Genomic DNA, 23,818 nt, shown 5'->3' on the forward strand with positions numbered 1-23,818 from the left:
GGCTTTTTAGAATACATACACCCCAGCTGGAGCTAATCATCTCCAAGTGGCAGATAAAGACTGATTCTGGTTGCATCCTTTATAAGAAATGGGATGAATGTTAGTGTCTTAAAGGACCACATTCTAATTTGCTTGGGCTGTCAGGATAGAGCTACATAATTGTATACCACAAGTGGTCATGAGGTCATTGTTTCTGGTGCATTTGAGAGAATTATGCAGAGTGTATTAAGGTGGAAACCAGATCTTTCATATGTCCATCTGTGGCTCATTAAAAGAGCCAAGTCAACCTCGCTAAGATCCAATGAGCTGAGGAAAAAAGTGAATAATGGAGAGCAAAGAAAACGGATTTCTGAGCAAGTTAAATTTTCTTGAACAAGAATACTTTCTTTTTTTAATTTTTATTTTTTTATTTTTATTTAATTTTTTTAGTCATACATGACAGAATGCATTTTGATATATAATACATACATGGAATATACATACATCAATTATATTGTCTATTCTGCTGCCCTTGAACAGGATTACTTTCGACAATAAACTTTGCCAAATACTTCCATCCAAAATAATGGCTAATGCATGACCAATGTGATTCTGCAACATGCACACTCAGAAAAATGAGAAATTATATCCAATTTAAGTATGATATATCAAAGTGCATAAATGTATTCTACTGTCATGTATAACAATTTAAAACAATTATAAAAAATTCAAACAAAGTTCACCATGAAAAGTAATAATATTGGCAGAGATAGCTGGGTGGAGTGGTCGCTCGTGCCTGTAATCCCTAGTGACTGGAGGCTGAGGCAGGAGGAACAAGTTCAAAGCCAACTTTAGCAACCTTGGCCCTAAGCAACTTAGGTAGATCCTGTCTCAAAACAAAAAGGATTGGGGTGTGACTCAGTGGTTAAGTGCCCCTGGGTTCCATACCTAGTACCAAAAAACAGTGGTACAGCAGTTGCAGTGGCACACCCTGATAATCCCAGCCACTTGGGAGGCTGAGACAGGAGGTTCACAAGATGGAGGTCAGCCTGAACAAGTTAAGAACCCTGCGTTTCAAAGGGATGTAGCTCAGTGGTAGATTACCCCTAAATTCAATCCCCATTTAAGCAAAATTAATGATGGTAGAAGTTGGCTTTGAACACATCTGAAAAAATAGCCAAATGTTTCATAGTTGCTAGTTTCTTTTCACTTATTGACATGTATTACCTGTTTGATACAAGAATTTCCCTTGTTAATCAATGGGATAAACTTGAGATGACTGCATGTATGGTTTCTACAAACTTGCCACTCCTGGTCTTGTTCAAGGGACTCAAGCCTTAGGGAGGGTGGGGGTAGGAGCAGCACCTGTATTTTTAATAAGTGATGTTGACTTTAAAATTATTGATACCTTTGTCCCGTGATGGAAAATGGCAATACTTCTTGTCCAGATTTGATATTTATATTTAATAAAGCAGTGTTGAAAAACCATCTGATAGGTATTTCAGTATCTCCTTTATTTAGGTCTAATAGCATCCTAAATAAAGTAGCCTGGTTGTTTACAATAAAAAAATTCACCCTTTGCCAGATACAGTGGCACTTTCTTGTAATGCCAGCTACTCAGGAGGATAACAAATTAGAGGCCAGTGTGGTGAACTTAGCAAGACCCTATCTCAAAAAGCACTGGAGGGGTTGGGGATATGGCTCAGTTGGTACAGTGTTTGCCTCGCATGCACAAGGCCCTGGGTTCAATTAAAAAAAAAAAAAAAAGGACTGGGGATGTAGCTCGGTGGTTGTGCCCCCAAATTCAATCTAAGTACTAAAAAGAAAGAAAGAAATCACTCTTAGGAACCTTGCTTCACTTTTTGCCACATATTTTCATCTGATGATCTAGCAGGTAAATTCAAAAGAAAATCATCCTTCATAGAGGATGTCAAAGCTCAGAATCAGTTTTTTCCCCCACACTGCAAGGGGCCAAAGCAGCCCTCCAATACAGGAATCAGTCCGTGTTTCCCTGACAGCCTTAACCTTTGTGACCTCTACTTCCACATGCTCTTCCCTGCCATCTACTTCCATCTCCCATGCCACTGCAAACCTTGGCCTCACTGAAAGAGTTTGTGTCTGTTCCCACATACCATGTTCCTGAGCTTGCCTGGAATATTCCTTGCAAGAAGGAGAACATTAATTTGTTAAGAACTCTCATTCCTCTGCTGACAGTAAAGTCAATGCTATGTCAGTTTATTCTTGCACTAGGTCTGCCTTCCTGAGTCATTCTTATTTCCCTGTTACATTTTTTGAATATTTGCTATCACCAAGCAGCCAGCATCTCCACCAGGGTAATTTTTCCTTCTCAAAAGAGGGTAAGCCACCTGAGGAAATAAAAGTCAATATGGGGCAGAGTCAGAAAAATAGGTTTTAAGGGATGGAGCGCCTGATAGATCCAGTCCACACAGGAGCTGGAGCTGGACAACTAGAAAATGGCTCCAGTTGTTTATTTGAGGGGGTACATCAAAGGCAAGGATAAAGTTTCAGCAGGAGGACTCTTGCTTCATGGTGTCTTGTCCTCAACAGGTTGATTGTCATCTTAGCAAGCCACACCCATCTCTGAGAGGCTGTGTTGCTTTGTGGCTCCAGCAGGTAACCCCATCTCCAGTGCTGTGTGGAACCTGGCAGAACTAGGTAGAATGTCACATGTATTGGTGCAGTCTCACCAGCAGGAGTGCCGCTGGGAGTTCCCAGACACCAGACTTTCTTACTCAAAGGCTTCCATGCTGATTTGGTTCATGAATGGCTTCTGACAATTTGCTGTATGCCAAACACTTTTAATCCTATTCATTTAATCCTCGTGATTATATGAAATAAAAGGCATTTCATTCATTTTACAAATCAGATAATGAAGCACAGAGAGGTTAAAGAAACTGCTTATGTAGACTAGAGCTGTTAAGTGACAGAGGCTGGTTTCTATTTCAGGTTATAGATCAATCAGTGCTTTTAACCATTCATGAATAACAATCCCAATGATGGTGGCACATGCCTATAATCCCAGCAACTCGGGAGGCTGAGGCAGGAAGATCATGAGTTAAAAGCCTCAGCAACTTAGTGAGGCCCTAAGCAACTTAGTGAGACACTGTCTCAAAAAAATAAATTAAAAAGGGATGGGGATGTGGCTCAGTGGTTAAGGACCCCTGGGTTTAATCACATATATATTATATATATGCAATTATATATAATATGAAATATATATATATTTTTTCTTCTTTCTAAAGTATTGTAAAACTTCACATCATTATGACCCTAAAGATGAAGGAGTAAAATCCAGTTAAGTGATGAGAATGGACACAAAGCACTTGTTGTAAGGTTCAGTTCTCAAATTGAGGGAACTGAGAGTAAAGATAATTGACAGGAACCAAGGAAGGTCACTGAGAATTGAAGTGAATGAAAATAAAAGTCCACTTTTGCATTATACTTCTGTGAAAAGAATATTATACCAGTTTTGATAATGAGAATTATTGGATGGAATACAGGTAAAGTTCCATTACTTTTAGGGGAACTGACCAATTATTTTCTAGTGTGGAAAATTATTTGATGTTAACTAAAAGCTAAGCATGCTCCCTGTGAGAAAACTCTTAGAAAACTATTTGAACCTTTTTTTTTAAACTAAAAGTAACAGAGAAAGCAAACTACATTTGCTCTCGTTAACATTTATTTGAATTACTCATTAATGCATCTCCCCATTCCTAATTCAAATATTCTGTCTCATTTGGGAGGATGATACACAGAATAATCTGTGGGTTAATAATATCTGGGTTTGTGCCTCGCATTGGTGGGAAGGAAGAGGCCTTTTATTTCATTTGGTACATTTGGGTAATGTTTTAAATTATAATCATTTGTTATTTTTTAATGTGGAAGAAAAACTAGCCAGGCAAGTGGCTCATGATTGTAATCCTAGCAGCTCAGAGGCTGAAGCAGAGGATCACAAGTTCTAGGACAGCCTCAGTAATTTAGTGAGGCCCAAAGCAATTTAGTGAGACCCTGTCTCAAAAAACAAAAAGGGCTGGGGATATGCCTTAGTGGTAAAGCATTCCTGGGATCAATCCCCAGTACCAAAAAAAGAAAGAAAAGAAAAACTCATTTGAATTCATCAATCATCTGCTTAAACTGAAGCACACTATAGCCCAGGATACCCAGATCTTCGATTTATGCATGTTAAGGCTTTTCTTCATGTTTTCCAAAGTGATCCAAGAATCACCTGCAATAAAAATCACTCAGGATGCTTGTTCATAGTATGTGTCTATGGATCCCTCTCCCCAAAATTTTATTTCAGTCAGCCAGAGGTAGAAGCCAGAATTCTATTGTTTTGTTTGTTTCCCTGATTCCTAGCAATAAAGATTGTCAAAGTTTTTCACTTGTTAATGAATTAAGGTTCAGGGAAAGACAACAATGTAGATCTTTGAAGAAAAAAAAAATCCAGTAATGAGATTCTGACTGCGGACTACGACCTTATTAGATTTTTTCTTCAACTATCAGGTTGAAGTGGAAAAGGGTTATTGTATTCCTAAACCTGTAGTTGGTTCAAAAGAGAATTGATAATTACTTTCACGTATAGGACAAAGAAGGGCCTGGACAAATGGCAAGTTTCTAAGGATTGGGGAAAATCTGGAGGATCTCAGATATTCAATTAAGAGAACAGCAACTTCTTTAACTTTTAAAGGCCCACCAGTGTCCAAAGATCAGAATGACAGATGATTTGTGGAGGTTAAGAGGGAGAAGAAAAAGGTTGATACAGAGTGGGAAGATCTCTGAAGAATGTCACTGAGAAGTAACTGCAAGTCTTACATGATTATAACACAGCTCGATCCAAGAATAACTACAACAGCAATCTATCAATTATACCATTTATTGATGATAGAGTTATACTGGAAAACAATCACAACAAAAGAACAAGCTGCTGAAGAGAATACTTAGGTTTACTAAGTAAAACGTTTCTTTGAAACATAACGTGAAGAATTGTCAGATGCAGCAATGTGTAAGCCCTTGGATCTGTATACAGATGGCTCAGCTGTGACGCACAGGCTACACTCCGTATCTCGCCAGGCAATCAATTTGTGTGGGTTTTCTTGTTAATTTATTTATGTTTTGTTTTGTTTTTGTTTTTATGCCTGCATCTCAGAATGACAAATCATATGAACTTCTTGGAATACATTTGCTCACATTGGGATGTATGAAAGAAAAGAGTTATTTTTGGTCAATGGGTGAGCATTTACCTTTATCCATGAACGAAGGTGAAAAACAGTTTAGTTTCTGAATATAGAATGGTCTATTCATTAGTATACTTTTTTGGTAAGGTTTCCTTTTGGTCCTTTGTGATTTAATCTCTTCCCTGTGATTTTCAGGAAAAGACAGGGGTATAGGTGAAACTGGTATTGGAGACCTTGATGGCAGGCATCTTGTTGAGCCTATTTTAACCAGTGATTGAGTAGTTTGGGTGGTGGAAGGCTTGGGTGAGAGTTCTTGGCATGAATTTGAAGTGAAACTTTTGGGATTCTTAAAATCATCATAAGTTGCAATACATTGTTTTGTGGTTGGTGAACTTTTTAGAGATGGTGATCTAGAATTCCATTTATATTTTCCATCACCACTCCAATTCCACTTTGAAGCATTTTGTTCTAGCTTACTACAACCAGAACTGTTTTTTCTCTTTTCTCGGCTTTTATCTACACAAGATGTCAGAAGACTCAAAGCGTCAGGAAGTTTGGGCTGCCTTGCTTTCAATGTACTTTTGGAGGAAGAGGGTCGCTCAGAAACTGCTGGAGAACAGAAAGCACTTGGTAGCCTAGACCGCTCCTTTTGTATAGTCATATGTTGTAATCGTTCCAGTTCTAGTAAACGAGTTATCAGCTGTTCAATGGAGCTTTCTGGAGAGTCCAATGTTGCTTTCCAATTTTCACATCTTGAAAAGGCAAATTTGTGCAAATCCAGAGTATTGAAAGGAGGGGGAAGAAAATCAGGATATAGAAATACTTCACTTGGTTCCTCAGTAAAAGATTCCTCAACATTTTCTATTGTTTCTGGCTTTAACTTCAAGTCCATCTTTTTAAAATAGCTGAGTAAAGTATCATTAGTGTTCTCGTTTTCTGATAAGTCACTTTCATCAGTTAAAATTTCTTCCACACTGCTGTTTCCATGTTTAAGGTTGCAGTTTGGAGCAGATAAAGTTTCTCCATTGCTGGTTTCTATAGGTGAACATGAATCAATTTGAAACTCACTTCTGTCCTTTAAAAAGTCTCCGTCAGCATAGGGCCAGTAGAGACCTATCGGCATCGGCAGTCCCAGTTTAGAACCAGCTTTCTGATCAGCTGGAGTACTTGTTAATGAGTGGTTTAGGGTAAAGAGCCTTATGGGATTATTGACTACATTAAAGCCAGTTTCCATTGTAGATTTTTTGAATTCCCTTTAAAAAATAATTTAATTAATGAGTGATTTGTTGACTATAATTAAAATGCTATTAAATGATACAAATAAATAACCTTTGTCAAAGATTGATTAACATTTAGTTCCCAATGGCACATATGTATATGTGTATCTAGCTATCTGCAACAAAAATATATTAATTTCAAAATATGCTTTAATTATATAAACTATATAGATTAAAATATTAATTAGATATCCCTTTGCACAAGTGCTTTCTCACAAATTTAGCTTATCCAGCCGGTAGCAAGACACCTGAAATGAGACCTAAAAACAGCTAACTGTGGCTACGAAGCCACAAGGTTAAAAGTGGCTAATTATATTCATTTACCTATATAGCACATGAAATTATGATGTCTGAAAATTAGGATATCCAATTCAAACTGAAATTATAGTGAAATGACTTAGAATCAGATAAAAGGAAACTTAACGAATGTACTTAGGTTACTTAACAAAGACTTCTGTTAATCACTATAGTTTTAAAAAATTATTCTAACAAAAAAGTAAGAAATATCTATTAAACCAAAATTATTCCAGATATAGTCCCTAGTAATTCTCTTCTAATGATGCCTTTTTACTTTAGGATTGATTCTTCTAGGTATTATAAAAACAATACTGTAAAACTACAACAATAATACTGAAAACTGCAAAAACACTAGGCCATAAAATACTGAGTTGCTAGTTTTTTTTTAAGATAGCTAGAAATACTGGGATTGAAAGATCAGATGCATTTAAGTTGACATGTGGTCTTAACATTGGTCTTGTTTCTATAAGTGGCCAGTTTACAGTAAAGATAAGGTAATCTAGGATTTTGAAAAATACTTTAATTACTACAGAAGGTGATAAAGGTTTATTCATTTAGCTAAGCACTATAGCTAAGCACTAGGAATGCTGCCTTGCCTTTGAAAAACTACAGGAAAATCCCTTTAAATCTGCAGTAGCTCAAAGACAGGAGCCCCCTGCTGTATAGTAAAAAGAGCAGGCAGGCTGGAGGAGGAAGGCCTAGGTGTGACCCCATACCAGCAGCAGTGAATAAGCAAAATGCAAAGGTCAATATCCACCTCAGGGGAGTTCTGAGGAGAACATGTTATATCACTGTACTTTGTGAAATGTTAAACACTAAATGCAAGTAATTTTCATCCTCCTTACTTGTTGATGGTACACTGAGGAGAAAAAATGTAATGAACTATTTCATTGACACCCAACTTCCATCTCTGTATCATCCTTAGGCCTAACCTGCATGAAGAGCAAATCCCTATCAAACACATGCTTCAGTTTAGTCCTCACAACATCCTCATGAGATGGGCTCTCTCCCTTTCCTCCTTTTATAGATAAGCACACTGAGATACACTGTGGCTAAGGTCACATATCTAGTAACTGGTGGGGCTGGCACTTGAACCCAGGAGGTAGAGATCATGGCTGTGATCCCAACCACTGCCTTCTTCTGCCTCCTTTAATGTTTGCTCCTCTGTTACTGTGATAAAAGTCAGTTCACTGTGTTTGACCTCTTACCTTGACATCCTTGTCCCTAGCTGAGTGCTTTCTCACAAAGTTAGCCTATCCAGCAGCACCAACATTCCCTTGTTAGTGCACACAATTCTCCTGGCACTTCTTGGTTCCCCCTTGAATTTTACATAAGGGCAGCTTTCCTCTGGGCCTCATGGAGTTGAAATCCTCTGACCAGAAGAGAGCTACTGTCAAGTGACACACTCTGTTGTTAACAGCTGGATGTGATGAATGGGACTTGGGATGCCCTTCACTATGTGTAAAAGTGTCACCAAGCCGTGTTCAAGAAGAGGTAATTTCCAAACACCTATGTTTTTAAGGGGCAGTCTAGCTGGTTCTAATCTATAGTAAAATCTAAGCACAAAATATGAGAATGCAAACCCAGGGAAATATGATTTGACTATGCTACCTTCAAATCTCAGCTCCACCATCCATTAATTGTGTCACTTTGACAAGTTACAGAACTGGTCACCATGCCTCAGTGTCCTCATCTGTAAAACAGGGATAATGCTAACAGCAACTACCTTGTAACACTGGGCTCAGATTAAATGAGTTAATATGTATAGAGAATGCAAAGAGTTCCTGGAATAGTACTTCCCTATTATATTTCCTTTTCCTTTCACGACAAGTCCAACTCTATCCATCTAAGCCTCCATAGTAAGAGATGAAAATTTCTACAATTTGAAGAAAACCCTAGTGTCATCTAAGCCTTCATAGCAAGGGCACAGTGAACTCACCTCTTACCTGCATGCTGGCTAGTTTGTGGTGTCCACTACCACTTCCTATTTCAGGGTGGATTTCTGTAATTTCCATACAATTTTTCTTTGGTTGTTTTTGGCTCTTGTATTTCAAGCAGCTAATTCATCTGTTTTTAAAATTATTTCAGTAATTTAGAGTATTACAAAAATATCTTCTTACCTGTTCTCCATGGTACTTCCTTCATTAAGAGGGTAACTCCATAACTGAAACAGCTCTTGTTTACTATTCTGATAATAGAAAGATCATGGCAGTGTCTTAGAAAATACATGAATTTTTGAATGATAATTTAAGAGTATGATACGATGAATAAAATACCACCTGTGTTCTCCTGTGAGCATGCTCTGACATATTAAGTTCTAGCATCAGTTGCTCTACTGGAATTTCCAAATGGTTCTATGAAGCAGCAGAAGACTTAAACACAACATGCCTGTGTTTCCTGTTCATGTTCTAAGAAGGTATAGTTCTTGTTCTAACCACAGGATCTATCATAAGGGCCAATGTATTCCCTTTATGCATACAAAAATCATTTTCTTTTTACTGATTTCATCAGAAATCTATTATCAACACCAACTAAACATTGTTAACTAATGAACCTTCAGTATCATTAACATTATTTTACAGTGAAGCATTTAATATTTTGATCAAAAATTGTAAGTGAAAGATTAATTTTATGCCATTTCAAAACAGGATATTTACCATTTCAACCACTTTGATACATTGTAAGGGCTGAGAATACTTCCCTTTTGGCAATGACTAAAAAACACTATATTTACTACATGTCAATTTCCATGTCTAGTATTGTTTTATTAAAAATAGTTAAAATAACAAAATATTAATTAAATGAACAATTTTCAGCCCTGTAAAACAGAAACATGTTGCCTTGGTTGAAGAACTCTACAGAAATAAAATTTAAAGTTTAATTTTGAAGAAGAAAAAAATTTCAAATATGCTTATCATTTTCAAACAATATGTTTGTGAATTACTTAAAACCAAACATCCTTACCTTATTAATTTTGCCTGAAAGAATGTGTATGAAAAAATGACAATTAATAGTTACATAAAACAGGTTGCATTCAAACAAACCCCCTTTAACATAAGTAATTATTCCAGTATTAATATACACATCTAGGATTTCTTACCACCTGCCGCACTATCCCTTCCAGGTGGGAGGTTTTTATTTTCAAGAACAGGTACTTCGGAATCCAAACTCCAGGAAGATACATTCTAAAATAATATTTGGTTAGGATACACTTAAAATTAAGAAGATTTTTAAAAGCCCAAGTACACAATTTTACACGTTCTTTGGTTAAAGTATGACACAAGGCCCAAAGTCCTATGACCCCTCTGCCTCCAGGATGGATGCATTCAGTATCTTTGATGAAGACAATTCCTTTAGTCAAACCTTTACCAGCTTGATAACACCTGACATCCAGGAAATGGAAGCACTCTTACCATAATTATGATTCCCTTCTCATTTTATTAAAATGACACACAGGTTCTCAAAATTGATTTTAAAATATAATAAAAAGTCATGTTCCACTAGTGGCACACAATGGCATGTTCATCAGGTTTTCTGTGTCTGAGCACCAGATTGGAAAGCCTACAAAACCTTTCCACCAATCCTTGCATTATATCCAATGCTAACAAGTCTATAAATCTCAATCTAGATTTCAGATGTTGAGAAACACTCAGGAAATACTCAAAAAGAAAACAAAAAATGATTGAAAAGGGAAAGGTACTAATATCTACTAAGTATTTCTATTCCAGATGTTGTGCAGAGTGCTATAGGGGAAACCTGTGTGTGTGGGCAGGGAATGATTGTAATACTCTATTCTAGAAAGGGGAAGTGATAAGTTACAAAAGTAACTTGAGGAGTGAACCTAGTTGTTTTCTATCTCAGACAAAAAAAATTTATAAATGAATCTCTAAATGAATGAAATGTTAGGTATTATTAGGTATCAGCTCCACACTAAGGAGGAACAGGGAGAAATAAGCTTCAATACACACAAGGATTTAATTTTATTCACAGCAGGGTATCTCCTGATGGGAAGGATAGTGGGATATGGGAAAGGAGGGTGCCGATTATTTTTATTTGGAAACTTTTGAAAATAAAATTAATAAACTTCTGTTTCTGATATAACATATGTGAGGTCTAGTTGCTATATGAGAACCACCTGGGGAACTTTTTAAAAATGATGGTTGAGGGCTGGGATTGTAGTTTAGTGGTACAATGCTTGCCCAGCATGCGTGAGGCCCTGTGTTCCATCCTCAGCACTAAAAAGAAAAAAGTTGATAAAAAATATAGATTCTAATTCAGTAGAATGAGGGTAAAGTCAGATGTTTGCATTTTAAAAACTTCCCCAATGGATTCACAAATTTCTTTCAGCTATATAATCCCAGGACACTAGTTAGTGTCTCAAATGTACATGTGAGAAACATCCTTACATTCATATGGTAAAAAGAAGTTGATAAAAACTGCTGTTTATACAAACAAATTAACAATCAAATGTGACATGGGTAAGGAAGGCTGGTCAGCTAAATATGAAATCAGTTAGTTTGCAAGTTTCTTAAGGCCTCGGACTTGGTTATTGCCTTGATGATATTTTCCATGAAGTACACATGAGAACGTAAAATGGTGAGAATTGCCTGACTGATAACTGATAAATAGCATCTTTAACGAAATCTTCTGAGATTTGGAGAGAAGCTAATGTTTGATATCTCAAACGTGCAGAGGGAAAAACAGTACAAACAGCTCACAAACTGAAAGCAGTAAGATTATCTCTGTAGTAAAAGTCAGTGGGAATTGTTTTAGCAATGAGAGCTCCTGCCCAAAGGCTCAAGTTCAGTAGCATCTGCCATACCTCCTGAGAAATGCTTGACAGATGGACCGTGGCGACACAGTTCTCACCATTTCTTCTGCCCATTTTGTTGTAGCTGCTCCTCTGTTTCCTTAAAATCCTATACAGGTTGTGGGACAGGCACATTTATGGGTAAGATTCAACATTCATATAAAAAGAAAGTGGGAGCTTAGGGCACTTAACTGGTATACATGAGGCCCTGGGTTTGATCCCTCCCTCCACCCCACACACACACAAAAAAAGAAATAAAAGAAAATGTTTAGAAAGTAGAGTGGACTGTGAGGTTGGAGTAACCATATGAAATCAACCAGGATTAAAAAAAAAAAAAAATGCGGGGCAAACCAGGACAAGAAAGGGCACAAACAAAAGCAAACTAGAAATTTTAATTGACAGATGATTACAAAATTAAGACAGAGGTGAGAAAGGAGATATCAGATAAGAAAAATGAAATACAAATTGGAAAAAAGGGGGGGTGAGTTATCTGGAAATTAACAAATAGGGCCATGATGTCTGTTTTGAATCATTCAAAACAAAAAGTGCTCCATTTGGGGCTAGCGTTGTAGGTCAGTGGTAGCGCGCTCTCCTAGCAAGTGCAAGGCCCTGGGTTCGATCCTCAGCACCAAATACTAACAAATAAAGGTGTTGTGTCCAACTACAACTAAAAAATAAATAAATAAATAAATAAATAAATAAATAAATAAAAAGTGCTCTATTTGGAAGCCAGGTCAACTGTATATATAAGCAAAACAAGAATCCTGTGCATATTTCAGAGACATTAAAAGGCCCCCAAGACAGGGTGATATTTTCCACAATAAACTTCCATGGTGTCCAAAAAGCCCACTATAATTTAAGGTAAAAGCATTGGAAATTTAGAAGATAACAGACCAATCACTGGGTTAAGATATAACTATTTGGAAAGAATTATAAATTAAAGCCACGTAATACTATACACATCCGCTAACTGGTTTCAATTTTTTGTCTCCTAGACGTAAAGGTGAGCCTTGGAGAAACGGGAGACACAGATCCATAGGGGATGGTCCACCTGCCCTGAGTCTGCGGCCACTGCTGGGGAGAATGCGGAAGGAAGGAGGCTCTGGAGTAGAGGCCCGCCTGGGGCCACCAGGGTCCTGTCCTGGGGGAGAGCCCTGGCCCCAGGCACCCGAAAAGGGTACCAGCAGGAGGAGCTTCAGACCAGGAAAGGGAGCTTCTGGAGTCCCAGAGCGGGAAGGCAGGTGTCTGAAGGGGCCCCAGGCCCCTGGGCGGGCAGCTCCCTTTCGCTCCCGGGATGTGGCTGGTCTCAGCGGGGAGCTCGGGCCAGGGCGGCAGGTGGGGCTCGCGGTCGCCCGGGGCTCGGGCTCTTACCCCACAGGGCCGCAGGCCCACGTGTCCTCCCCGGTGTCCTCTCCGAGGGCGAAGCCGCCCCGAGGCCCCGGCCGCTCCGCGCGCAGTGCGAACGGCTTGCCGAGCGCCCCTTCCGACTCGGCCTTCCTGTAGCGGGAGGACAAGGAGGGCAGCGGGCAGCGGGGGGCCTGGCCCTCGGCCGTGAAGGGCCGGCGGGGCCCGCAGGCCGGCGCCGGCACAGAGCTCAGGCCCAGGGCCCAGGCCGGGCTCCAGGAGGCCAGCCGCGGCAGGGGCTGCGGCTCCGGGGCCTGCCCCAGCGGCCGGGGCGCCCTAGGCGTCGCTGCGTTCCACCAGGGGCACAGGGACTCGGGGGCCGCGGGTCTGTTGGGGGCTGGCCGGAGGGGGAGCCGCTCGGGGGTCTCCAGGCCGCCCGGCGTGTCGGGAGCGCCAGGCCGCCCGCCGCCGGGCCTCGGGTGCGACCCCTGCGCGCCCCCCGACTCCGGCAGGGGCGTCGCTGCCCACTCGTCCATCGGGGCGCGGAGTGCTCCCAGGGCACCCCTCCGGCAAGGTCGCAGCCACTGCCGCCCCAGCGGCCCTCGAGGCGGCCTGCGCCTCCCCCGGCCTTCCCTGACCCTTCCAGGGCCTCCGCGGCCTCCCTGAAGCTTCCGGGACCCTCCCCGAGGCCTCCTGGCCCTCCCCTGCCTTTCCCCGGGTCCTCGGGGGTCTTCCCCGGGCTTCCTCCGGCCTTCCGCGGCCCGGGGCTGAGGACTCCGCGTGGCGGCCAGTAGGCTCCAGGCCGATCGCCTGGGCACAGGCCTCCAGAGGCGTTGCCCCTCACTCTAGAGACTGGGTCTGTGTGGTCCTGTGTGTGGAAGAACAGTATCCCGCTGAGAGCAAGCGGGACAGTCCCCTTCAGGTGGGTCATCTGTCTTAGGACAGGAAGAACAAAAGTCCATGTCTTTCTTTCTGTCTGGGATACGTTTAGATTGAGCCCAATTTTGTACCCACAAATGCATATCTCCTACCAAGCTCCATGAAATGAGAGAGGAGGAAAGGGAGGAATGAATGAGTACACACCACACACACACACACACACACACACACACACACACACACACACACACACATTTTCCATAACAGGTTAATATAGAAGAAAAAATTGAAACAAAACATATCTGACTACTAAAAAATGTTTCTTAGTCTTATTCTTTATAATAAAGAGTTAATATATTTGAGAATTTTTTGCACTACTTTGCCACTGATACTACTGTGTTCCGTTGGGTTGAAAACCAGGCTCTAGATTCAATCCCCCAGATATTTCAATAAGCATCTTAATATACTGAGGAGGATGGAATCTTCTTAGAATAATGCACATATAGGTATATAACAAATGTTGACCACAGATTCCAGGGTGTCTTGGATCTCTGATCCCAGCTCACAGGTGTCTTCCTCTGCATCTCCATTTTCCTCTCAGGCCTTTCTACCTGCTTTATTCTACCTTTATTTAATCATTTGTATTCCTCAATTGTTTGTTTTTGTTTGTGTGGGGTACTAGGGATTGAACCCAGGGTCACTGAGCCACATCCCCAGAACTTTTTTTTATTTTTATTTTTTGAGACAGGATCTCACTAAGTTGCTTAGGGCCTCACTAAGATGCTGAGGCTGGCTTTTAGCTCATGATCCGCTTGCCTGAGCCTCCAGAGTGGCTGGGATTACAGGTGTGTGCCACTATGCCTGGCTCCTCAATTTTATTTGTTAATTCCGTTGATTTGTTTGCTTTTTTTGTTATCTGTTTACCCCTAGTAGAAAAGGAGAGACTTGGCTGCATTCTATGGGGTATCCCCAACTTTAAAACTGGGCTGGGCCAAATCAGTGAAGGCCTCATTCCCTGCAGCTTCCTTGGAGGTCTCCCTATCAGGTTGTCGCCTCTCTAGTCTCTTTTCCATCCCACAGCTCTAACACATGGACCTCAGATGCTCTCCTAATTCATCAATGTTAACAAGTTCTGGGTCTTCTAGGTATAGAATCATATCATCAGCAAATAGTGCTAATTAATTTAAGTTCTTCTTTTCCTATTTGTATCCCTTTAATTTATTTCGTCTAATTGCTCTGGCCAGTATTTCAAGGACTATGTTAAATAGAAGTGGTGAAGAGGGCATCCCTGTCTTGTTCCAGTTTTTAGAGGAAATGCCTTCAATTTTTCTCCATTTAGAATGATGTTGGCCTGGGGCTTACTGTAGATAGCCTTTAGGATGTTGAGATCATGTTCCTGTTATTCCTAGTTTTTCTAGTGTTTTAAATATGAAGGGGTGCTGTATTTTGTTAAATGCCTTTTCTGCATCTATAAATCTTATGATTCTTATCTTTGAGACTATTGATGTGATGAACCACCAGAAAAACTTATAGAAATAGTAAATGAATTCAGCAAAGTAGCAGGATATAAAATCAACACCCATAAATCAAAGGCATTTCTGTATATCAATGACAAATCCTCTGAGAGGGAAATAAGGAAAACTACCCCATTTACAATAGCCTCAAAAAAATTAAAATACTTTTTGGGAATCAATTTAATGAAAGAGGTGAAAGATCTATACAATGAAAACTACAGAACCCTAAAGAAAAAAATCAAAGAAGACCTTAGAAGATGGAAAGATCTTCCTTGCTCTTGAATAGGCAGAATTAATATTATCAAAATGACCATACTACCAAAAGCACTATACAGATTTAATGCAATTACAATCAAAATCCCAATGCCATTCCTCATAGAAATAGAAAAAGCGATCATGAAATCATCTGGAATAGCTAAAGCAGTCTTTCCCAAGAAGAGTGAAACAGGTGGCATCACTATACCAAACCTTAAACTATACTACAGAGCAATAGTAACAAAAACAGCATAGTATTGGCACCAAAACAGACTGGTAGACCAATGGTACAGAATAGAGGACACAGAGAAAACCCACAAAATTATAATTATCTTATATTGGACAAAGGCACCAAAAACATGCATTGGAGAAAGGATAGCCTCCTTTTCAACAAACAGTGCTGGGAAAACTGGAAATCCATATGCAACAAAATGAAATTAAACCCCTATCTCTCACCATGCACTAAACACAACTCAAAGTAGATCAAGGACCTAGGAATTAAACCAGAGACTCTGCGTCTAATAGAATAAAAAGTAGACCCTAATCTTCATCAGGTGGGATTAGACTCCAACTTCCTTAATAAGACTCCTATAGTGTAAGAATTAAAACCAAGAATCAATAAATGAGATGGACTCAAACTAAAAATTTTCTTCTCGGCAAAAGAAACAATCTGTGAGGTGAATAGAGAGCCTACATCTTGGAAGCAAATTTTTACCCTTCACACATCAGATAGAGCACTAATTTCTGGGTTATATAAAGAACTCAAAAAGCTAAACATCAAAAAAAACAAATAACCCAATCAAAAAATGGGCCAAGGACATGAACAAACACTTCTCAGAAGAGGATATTCAATCAATCAACAAATATATAAAAAAAATGTTCATCATCTCTGGCAATTAGAGAAATGCAAATCAAAACTACTCTAAGATACCATTCTCTCTTCAGTCAGAACAGCTATTATGAAGACAAACAATAATAACTGTTAGCTAGGATGTGGGGAAAAAAGTACACTCATACAACTGCTGGAGAGACCGCAAATTGGTGCAGCCAATATGGAAAGCAGTATGGAGATTCCTTGGAAAACTTGTAATGGAACCACCGTTTGACCCAGCTATCCCTCTCTTTGTTCTATACCCAAAAGTCCTTAAAAACAGCATACTATAGGGACATAGCCACATCAATGTTTATAGCAGCACAATTCACAATAGCTAAACTATGGAACCAACCTAGATGTCCTTCAGTAGATGAATGAATTTTTAAAATGTGGCATATATACACAATGGAATATTACTCAGCAGAAAAAGAAAAAATAAATAAATCATGGCATTTGCAGGTAAATGGATGGAGTTAGAGAAGATAATGCTAAGTGAAGTTAGCCAATCCCCCCAAAACAAATGGTGAGTGATTTCTCTGATATAAGGTGACTGACTCATAGTGGGGTAGGGAGAGGGAGCGTGGGAGGAATAGACGAATTCTAGATAGGGCAGAGGGGTGGGGGAGGCAAAGGGAGGGCGCCGGGGGTTAGCAATGATGGTGGAATATGATGGACATCAATTATCCAAATTACATATATGAAGACATGAATTGGTGTGAACATACTTTATTATACAGAGATATGAAAAATTGTGTTCTATATGTGTAATAAGAATTGTGATGCATTCTGCTGTTGTGTATTTAAAAAATAAAAGCAATTAAAAAAATAATAACAAAAAAAATTCTGCAGCCAGCCTTGAAGTATCTGCGTATCACCTTTCCTTCCCAGTGCCTACTACAGCACCTATTTCAGACATTTTACAATTTCCCAAACTTCTCTGTCCTCCAGGATGTACATCATTTTTACTTTTCCTACAATAATGCCTCCTTTGGAAAAAAAAAAAAAAACAACTTTAGTTTTAGTCTGCGAGGTTAACTCTAGTCACAGTCCTAGCTCAGAAGTAATCTTTCCTGACTTCTCAGGAAGAATATACTACTATCCCCTGCAAGACTTCTATCAAAACCCCTTCTTTGGGGTTCTGATTAAATGATTTACTTACAATTTCTTGCTCATGTGACATTATAATTATTCATTTGCAACAGGTCACTATCTTAGCAACATGAAGGTGAGACCTGCTCTTTTTATGTTTAGCAAGTTGCCTGGAATATAGTGGGTGTCAGTAAAATTTGAATTAATTCAATTACTGAAAAAATAGTATTTGCTAGAATATATGTTGTGGTTACAAGGTGCCAACATATTATTGAAATTCTAGATTGATTAATCAATCTAATACTACTAACCACCCCATGAAGCAAGTCTACTAGTTACTAATTTTAAAACAAGTAACCTGAACTTTAGATATATTAAGTAATTTTTTTCCAACTTACAATTACTTGAAAAGTAGTGAATTGAGGTCAACATTGGGGTCCATGTAGTCCCAGCTGATACCTTCCACAAGTATATGTATCTGGGAAATTATCACCACCACCCCAGACAGAAGCTCTTTGTGCACACATGAGTGCATGTTCATCAGCGTGTGCAAATTTCCCAGATCAGGCTTATCCTTGCTCATCTCCCTTTCTTTCTATTTCTCTTTCTGCCTTCTCCTTTTGATTTTCAGGACTTGAACTGATTCCTGTTCCCTTGAGCACCTCTAAGATTTGTCATCCATCAATACAGTCTTCCACAATTCTTTTTTCCCTTGACAGAAATTATTCTTAAAAGCCTTTTTCTCCTATTAGTTATTCCTAATTAACTGTTCTTTCTTTCTCTGGCAACTTCTTCATGATTCGATATCAGCATCGAAATTGTGGCTGCCTCTTCTGTCATCACTAAATATGAAAGGTTTGGGTGGTGTTAAAACTAAGAGAATGTACCTTCCCCAAGCCCTTGGGTATGGTTTGGCTTTAATACAGCTCTGACCACAATAGTTTAGGCTCAGGTTTAGCTTCAGTCCTTGGCCCAACAGAATGCACCTCCCTTCAATGACATCTCAAGGCCACACCCAGCATTTAGTTCCTAGTGGTAGCCTCAAGCATGCCTTAATTGACATATGCACTTCTTTAGTTCGGAGTGAAACCAATCTTTCATAAACAAAGTGGGACAAGGTATATGTTGTCTCTTGGCATTTAGCTCACTCCTGCATTATTGACCATGAGATGGTCTAAATCAGAGGGAAAGAAGGCAAGCCTTGGACCAATCACTTCAGAGGACTCCAAAAAGCCTGCCTTGCCACCAAATTCCATGACCCAGGGAATTGACTACCAGATAACTATGGGGTGCAAGGCACCTGGACACATATGCCTTTTTATGTCCTCGATCATGCAACAAATGTCAGTAGCAGGTTTTCTTAGTTTCTATTTATCCTTGAGAAAAAGAATTCCATTTCAGTCTGCCTCCTGCAGTGCCTTCCTTGTTTTGATATTGCCCATGCAATTGCCCTACCCACCTTTACTTTCCCTGTCAGTTTACTACGATCATGGTTGGCAAGTACTACAGCAGAATCTTCTTCTGTGTAGTTATTTTCAGAAAGTCAGGACAATATTTTCTAATGAGCAATAGTTAACTAGAATTATACTTTGTTGTTATCATTCTCAAATAAGATGCTCAACTAGTGTGAAACATTTCAAATGAATTATGGACAATTTGTATTTAGCATATGGTTTAGATAACTAATCCTTATTTATCTATTTATTTATTCCTAGCAACTGCTGTATCTTTTAGGAACGGTAAATTCTATTTATCCAGATTTAGGACCCTGTTTCTAAGAGAATTCATCTTAAATATCCTAACTTTCTTGTGTTTATATAATTACTTTTAAAGATGTATGTACATTTTTTTCCCTGCTTCGAAGTTGTTTTAGTTTTTCTATTCTACTTTGAAATTTTATTTTAAATACTAACCTTCAATGCTTTGCTTCCTTAGGTCTTATTTGGGAGGCCAACCTTTTCTTGAAAAATTATAAGAAATCTTGTTTAAAATCTACGTAAATCTCTTTTTTTTTTTTAAAAAAAAAATCTCTTTATTCCTAGAATGAAGGTGGTAGTGATGTTTCTGTACATACATCCAAAAGGAAGAAAGATAAGCATGCACATCAGTACTTTCTACATCTGCATATGTTGTAGCTAGTACTTTGAAGTAAATTTTCAATCATGTGTTTCTTCCTTTATTTTGATTTTACTGCAGTATGATTTTCTGAATTTACCTTGCTTCCAAAGTCTTCCTATCTTTCAGATGCTATAGTCTTCCTATCCTCTGGAGTTATATGTTCCTAGCCTCACAGCAAAAACTCACTCCTCTCCCACTCCCTCCCGAGTACTGGGATTGAACCTTGGGCGCTTTACCACTGAGCCACATTCCCAGCCCCCTCCCTTAAAAAAAAAAAAAGACAGGGTTAAGTTGCTCAGGCTGGCCTCCAACTTACCACCCTCCTGCCTTCACCTCTCCAATCACTAGCATTATAGGTGTGTGGCACCAGGCTGGGCTCGCTTTCAATTTTGGTCTAAGTTATATCAGAACTTACTTTCTGGTGCCAGTAAAGGTGTAGCTGGGATCCTCTTTCTGGGAGTCGGTATCCTCCCTCTGCATCTGCTTTGATAGGAGTACTCGCTTCAGAACGTTTCCTTTGAGAAATTTGGAAATGATCTTCTTTCTCTGAACATTACTGAACACTTTGCCTTCCGGAAGCCAGCTGACCTTGTCACCTCCACCGTGGCCCGAGGGAAGGGAAAGGTATTCAGGAGACACAACAACCCTCTTTGAAACAAAAAAAGGAATTGCTGTTTACCTAAAGTTCATGAATAAAAGAGCCCGACTAGACAAACAACCCAGAGTTCTGCTCCCACTGCTGCAGCTACACTGCGGGATTAATTTAGTTAATAATGTGCTGCTAATCGCCTAAGCAGCCTGCTGCTCTGTCATAGCAACTGAACCTCACAGCAAGGAGAGGTGCCTGCCCTGGCTTAGGAGAATGCTCTCGAATCTGTTCTTGGCACAAAATAATTATACATTAAAAATTTGGTTTTGACAAAGGTAAATATATTGGCCTTTAGAGAATTGGATTGTAAATAAGAGATTCACAAAACAAGAGAGAAAATAGAAGCATTTGTTTTATCAAAGACTCTTTAGTACCCAAGGCTGAGGCCTGGTTGGCTTGAACCTAGATCACACAGTCAGCAGCCCAGCATCTGTAGTGACTGTTGTAAATGTAAAATTTCTAAGCTGATTCTAAGCCGCAAAGCCTGAGTTAAAGTGTAAAAGACCGGGCATTGTAAAGTTTCTAAATTGCAAGGCCTGGGCTAAAAAGTAAAAGACTAGGTATTGTTAAAATTCCTCTGCTACCACCAGAACCTGTAATCCCTGTAGCTGTTAGGACAATACTGGAACTGCCCAGTAAATATTTCCATTGATTCCCTGGTTGTTTAATAGCTAAGGGCTCTGAGTAGCTCGGCACGTAGGCATCCAGGCCCCAAAACCAATCAGTTTGAATGTGTACCTCACTTAGGAGTGACCAATCACCCCTGCCCAGCCTGTTCCCGCCAATGAATGTACTAATCATGTCTCAGAGTTGTTGTTCAATTTTCCCCGCACCTCATGATGATTTGTTCTGATGTATGCAAAGCCCCCCACCCTCTCCAAAAAGTGTACTTAAGCTCTGCTTGACCTCTGCTCTGGGCTCTGGGCTGCTCTGTCTTCCTGAGTGAGCCTGGAACCTCAGCATGCTGAATTAATAAATCCCCTTTGTCAATTGCATGAAGCCAGTCTCTTGTGTGGTTTCTTCCTCCGATCCTCCGCCGGACTCTTATACTATTACTCCCACCCTAAAAAATGTGCTTTTCATCACTACAATTAGAAAATAGAGCCATTTACTAGAAGTCTTTCTCATTGTAAAAAGCAAAATGTACCCATCTGACAGTTCATTTAAAAATAAAATTTATGCCAGATGTGGTGACACACACCTGTCATCCCAGCTACTTGAAGTCAGCTTCAACAATTTAGTGAAACTCTGAATCAAAATTTTAAAAAATAAATAATAAAAAAGCATTAGGACTATAGCTTAGTGGTAGAGCACTCTGAGGTCAATCCCCAGTTCCACAAAATACACAAATAAGTAGATTTATGGCTGAATAGTATTCCAGAGTATATTTATACCACATTTGTTTTTTTCATCCATTCATCCATTGATGGGCATTTAGGTTGATTTCATATCCCTGTTGTCATTTATAGAGTTGCAATGCCCATGTCAGGGCAAGTGACTCTTCAATGTACTGATTTAATTTCCTTCAGTATATACCCAGTAGTAGAATTGCTGGCTCTATGGTAGTTCTATTTTTAATTTCTTGTGGGACCCCCTCACTGTTTTCCATAATGACTGTGCTAATTTACACTCCCACCAACAATGTATTCCGTTTTCTCAGCATCCTTGACAGTATTTATTTTGTTTCGTTTTGATAAGTCACTCAAAAAAAATATAATAATTGTGCTCTTATGGTTTTTCATCAGTCAACATGCTCCAGAAAGCTGCAAACATTCCATCCATAACGACTTAAAGCAATGATTAAGAACATTGACATGGTATGTAAAAAGATCACATTTTAATGGATCATTTCCTTAGTACATTGAATGATTTAAAACATAGTTTGTTCTTATATATCTATAAAAATAAGAGTCAGAGTAACACACTCAACTTGCTTGGAAGAAAAACAAGGGCAATATGTCTTTCAGCTCCTAGAATATTCTACCTTTCTTACCCCCATCAAGTCCCTTTTCTGTTCCAAAACACCCAAACAATTAAGAATCACATTGCATTCAAGTAGTTTGTGTTAGTTCTATAATAAATTTTAAATATGTTTGTTTTTAAATATAACTAGTTGATCTAATTTTTTTTTTTTTTTGAGATGAAGGTCTTACTGTGTTACAGCCCAGGCTGGTCTCAAACTCTTGAGCTCATGTGATCTTTCCTGCCTCAGCCTCCTGAGCAGCTGGGACTACAGACATATACGCCCTGGATATGAATGGTGAATGTACCATATGGTACAGTCAGGATAATCTTAGAGTCCTGGCTGAAGGTTTTCACGTTTGGTAAAAAGCTGGCCAACATTAGCAGCTTCCCCATGGCATCTCTGCGCATCTTCCCCAACTCTGACCCCGTTGCACTGTGGTTCCTTGGCCGATTCATAATGACAGGGAACTTCACTGTAGGTGGAACATGCCTGAAATCAGGGAGTCGGTCCAAGAAACCCTGTTATTTGCATTTTTGTCCCAAACTGGGGAGTAGCTCTTAGAAGCTTCTAACTTGCTTAGTGTCACGGTGCAAAACTGTTACTGTGTCAGGTAAGGGAAGAAAGGCTAGGCTTTTATACTGGGGAGTCAGTCAAATTGGCAGGAAAACAGGTTGTACTCAAAGCCAGCTTTGAAGGAGGAGAGAGGAAACTTTTTTTGTTTCATACCACCATCTGCAGAGATCTCAGGGGCCAGGAGAACTTACAAGGGACGGAAAGCCAAATGGGACAAAAGGCAGGAAATAGAGATATGTAGATTTCGTTAGCAGAGAACCTGTCAGTCAATCCCTAGGCATCTGTCAGGCCAGAGTGGGCAGCCCTTCCACCTTCAGTCTTATTGTGAAGAAGTTTAGAAGTTAAAACAATGCAGAGCTTTTAATGTTCAACACAAGGAAGTTGCCCTTCACTTCAGAGGGAGTCTGTTTCCTTAGGGCTCACCATCAAGTGTGGTGTGTTCAAGATTATGTAATCTCTCGACTGTCCTTTACTCTTTGGTCTACCATGGCTTCTTATCAGTAAAGTTGAGCACTTTTATTTGTTTACTTTGCTTCCTCAGTGTTCATTTGGATCAGAAAATAAGACGCAGTTTGGCCTCTTACCTGTGTTAAACTGGACATTTCCTTGGTTTGGGACCATGAAGTTCTTTCCTCAGATCTGCTCAGGATTGTGATGATGTAATCACACTCCTTAGGGCCCCCTTGGATTGTCTGTGGAGTCTTAATTCTCCTTGCACAGGGTGAAAGTCCTCTTCTAAGTGCCAGAGGGGAAAATTACCTCAGACAGAGATGCACATTGGCTTTTTCCTCCCTTCCTTTAGGAAGGTTCTATTTTTTTCCCCTTAGATCTTGTCCGTGTCCAGAAAGTCAATTAGCATTTCTGTAGAAAATCCCTGAGAGACTTGACTGCTTTTCTCTGCTTTGAAGGTATAGGATGAGCACTCAGGGTTCTAGGTCAGTCCCTGGACCATTGTGACTCTCAGAATGTGAAGTAATCAGCAAAAATAAGTTCCATCGT

The 23,818-nt window shown here is 39.6% G+C and overlaps 1 protein-coding gene across 1 annotated transcript; it reads right to left on the reverse strand.

Moving 5' to 3' along the window:
• Positions 1-4,857: 4,857 nt before the first annotated feature.
• On the reverse strand, positions 4,858-14,015 carry Fam217a (family with sequence similarity 217 member A). Its single transcript, XM_078020492.1, has 7 exons — positions 12,930-14,015; positions 11,571-11,667; positions 9,849-9,933; positions 9,713-9,726; positions 9,028-9,102; positions 8,869-8,936; positions 4,858-6,427 (listed from the first exon to the last, which is right to left on the reverse strand). The coding sequence occupies exons 1-7, from the start codon at positions 13,436-13,438 to the stop codon at positions 5,212-5,214; spliced, it is 2,064 nt and encodes a 687-aa protein (XP_077876618.1). The 5' UTR covers positions 13,439-14,015; the 3' UTR covers positions 4,858-5,211.
• Positions 14,016-23,818: the final 9,803 nt, after the last annotated feature.

Source organism: Ictidomys tridecemlineatus, chromosome 8 (genome assembly GCF_052094955.1).
Source record: "Ictidomys tridecemlineatus isolate mIctTri1 chromosome 8, mIctTri1.hap1, whole genome shotgun sequence".
Classification (NCBI taxonomy): Eukaryota; Metazoa; Chordata; class Mammalia; order Rodentia; family Sciuridae; genus Ictidomys; species Ictidomys tridecemlineatus.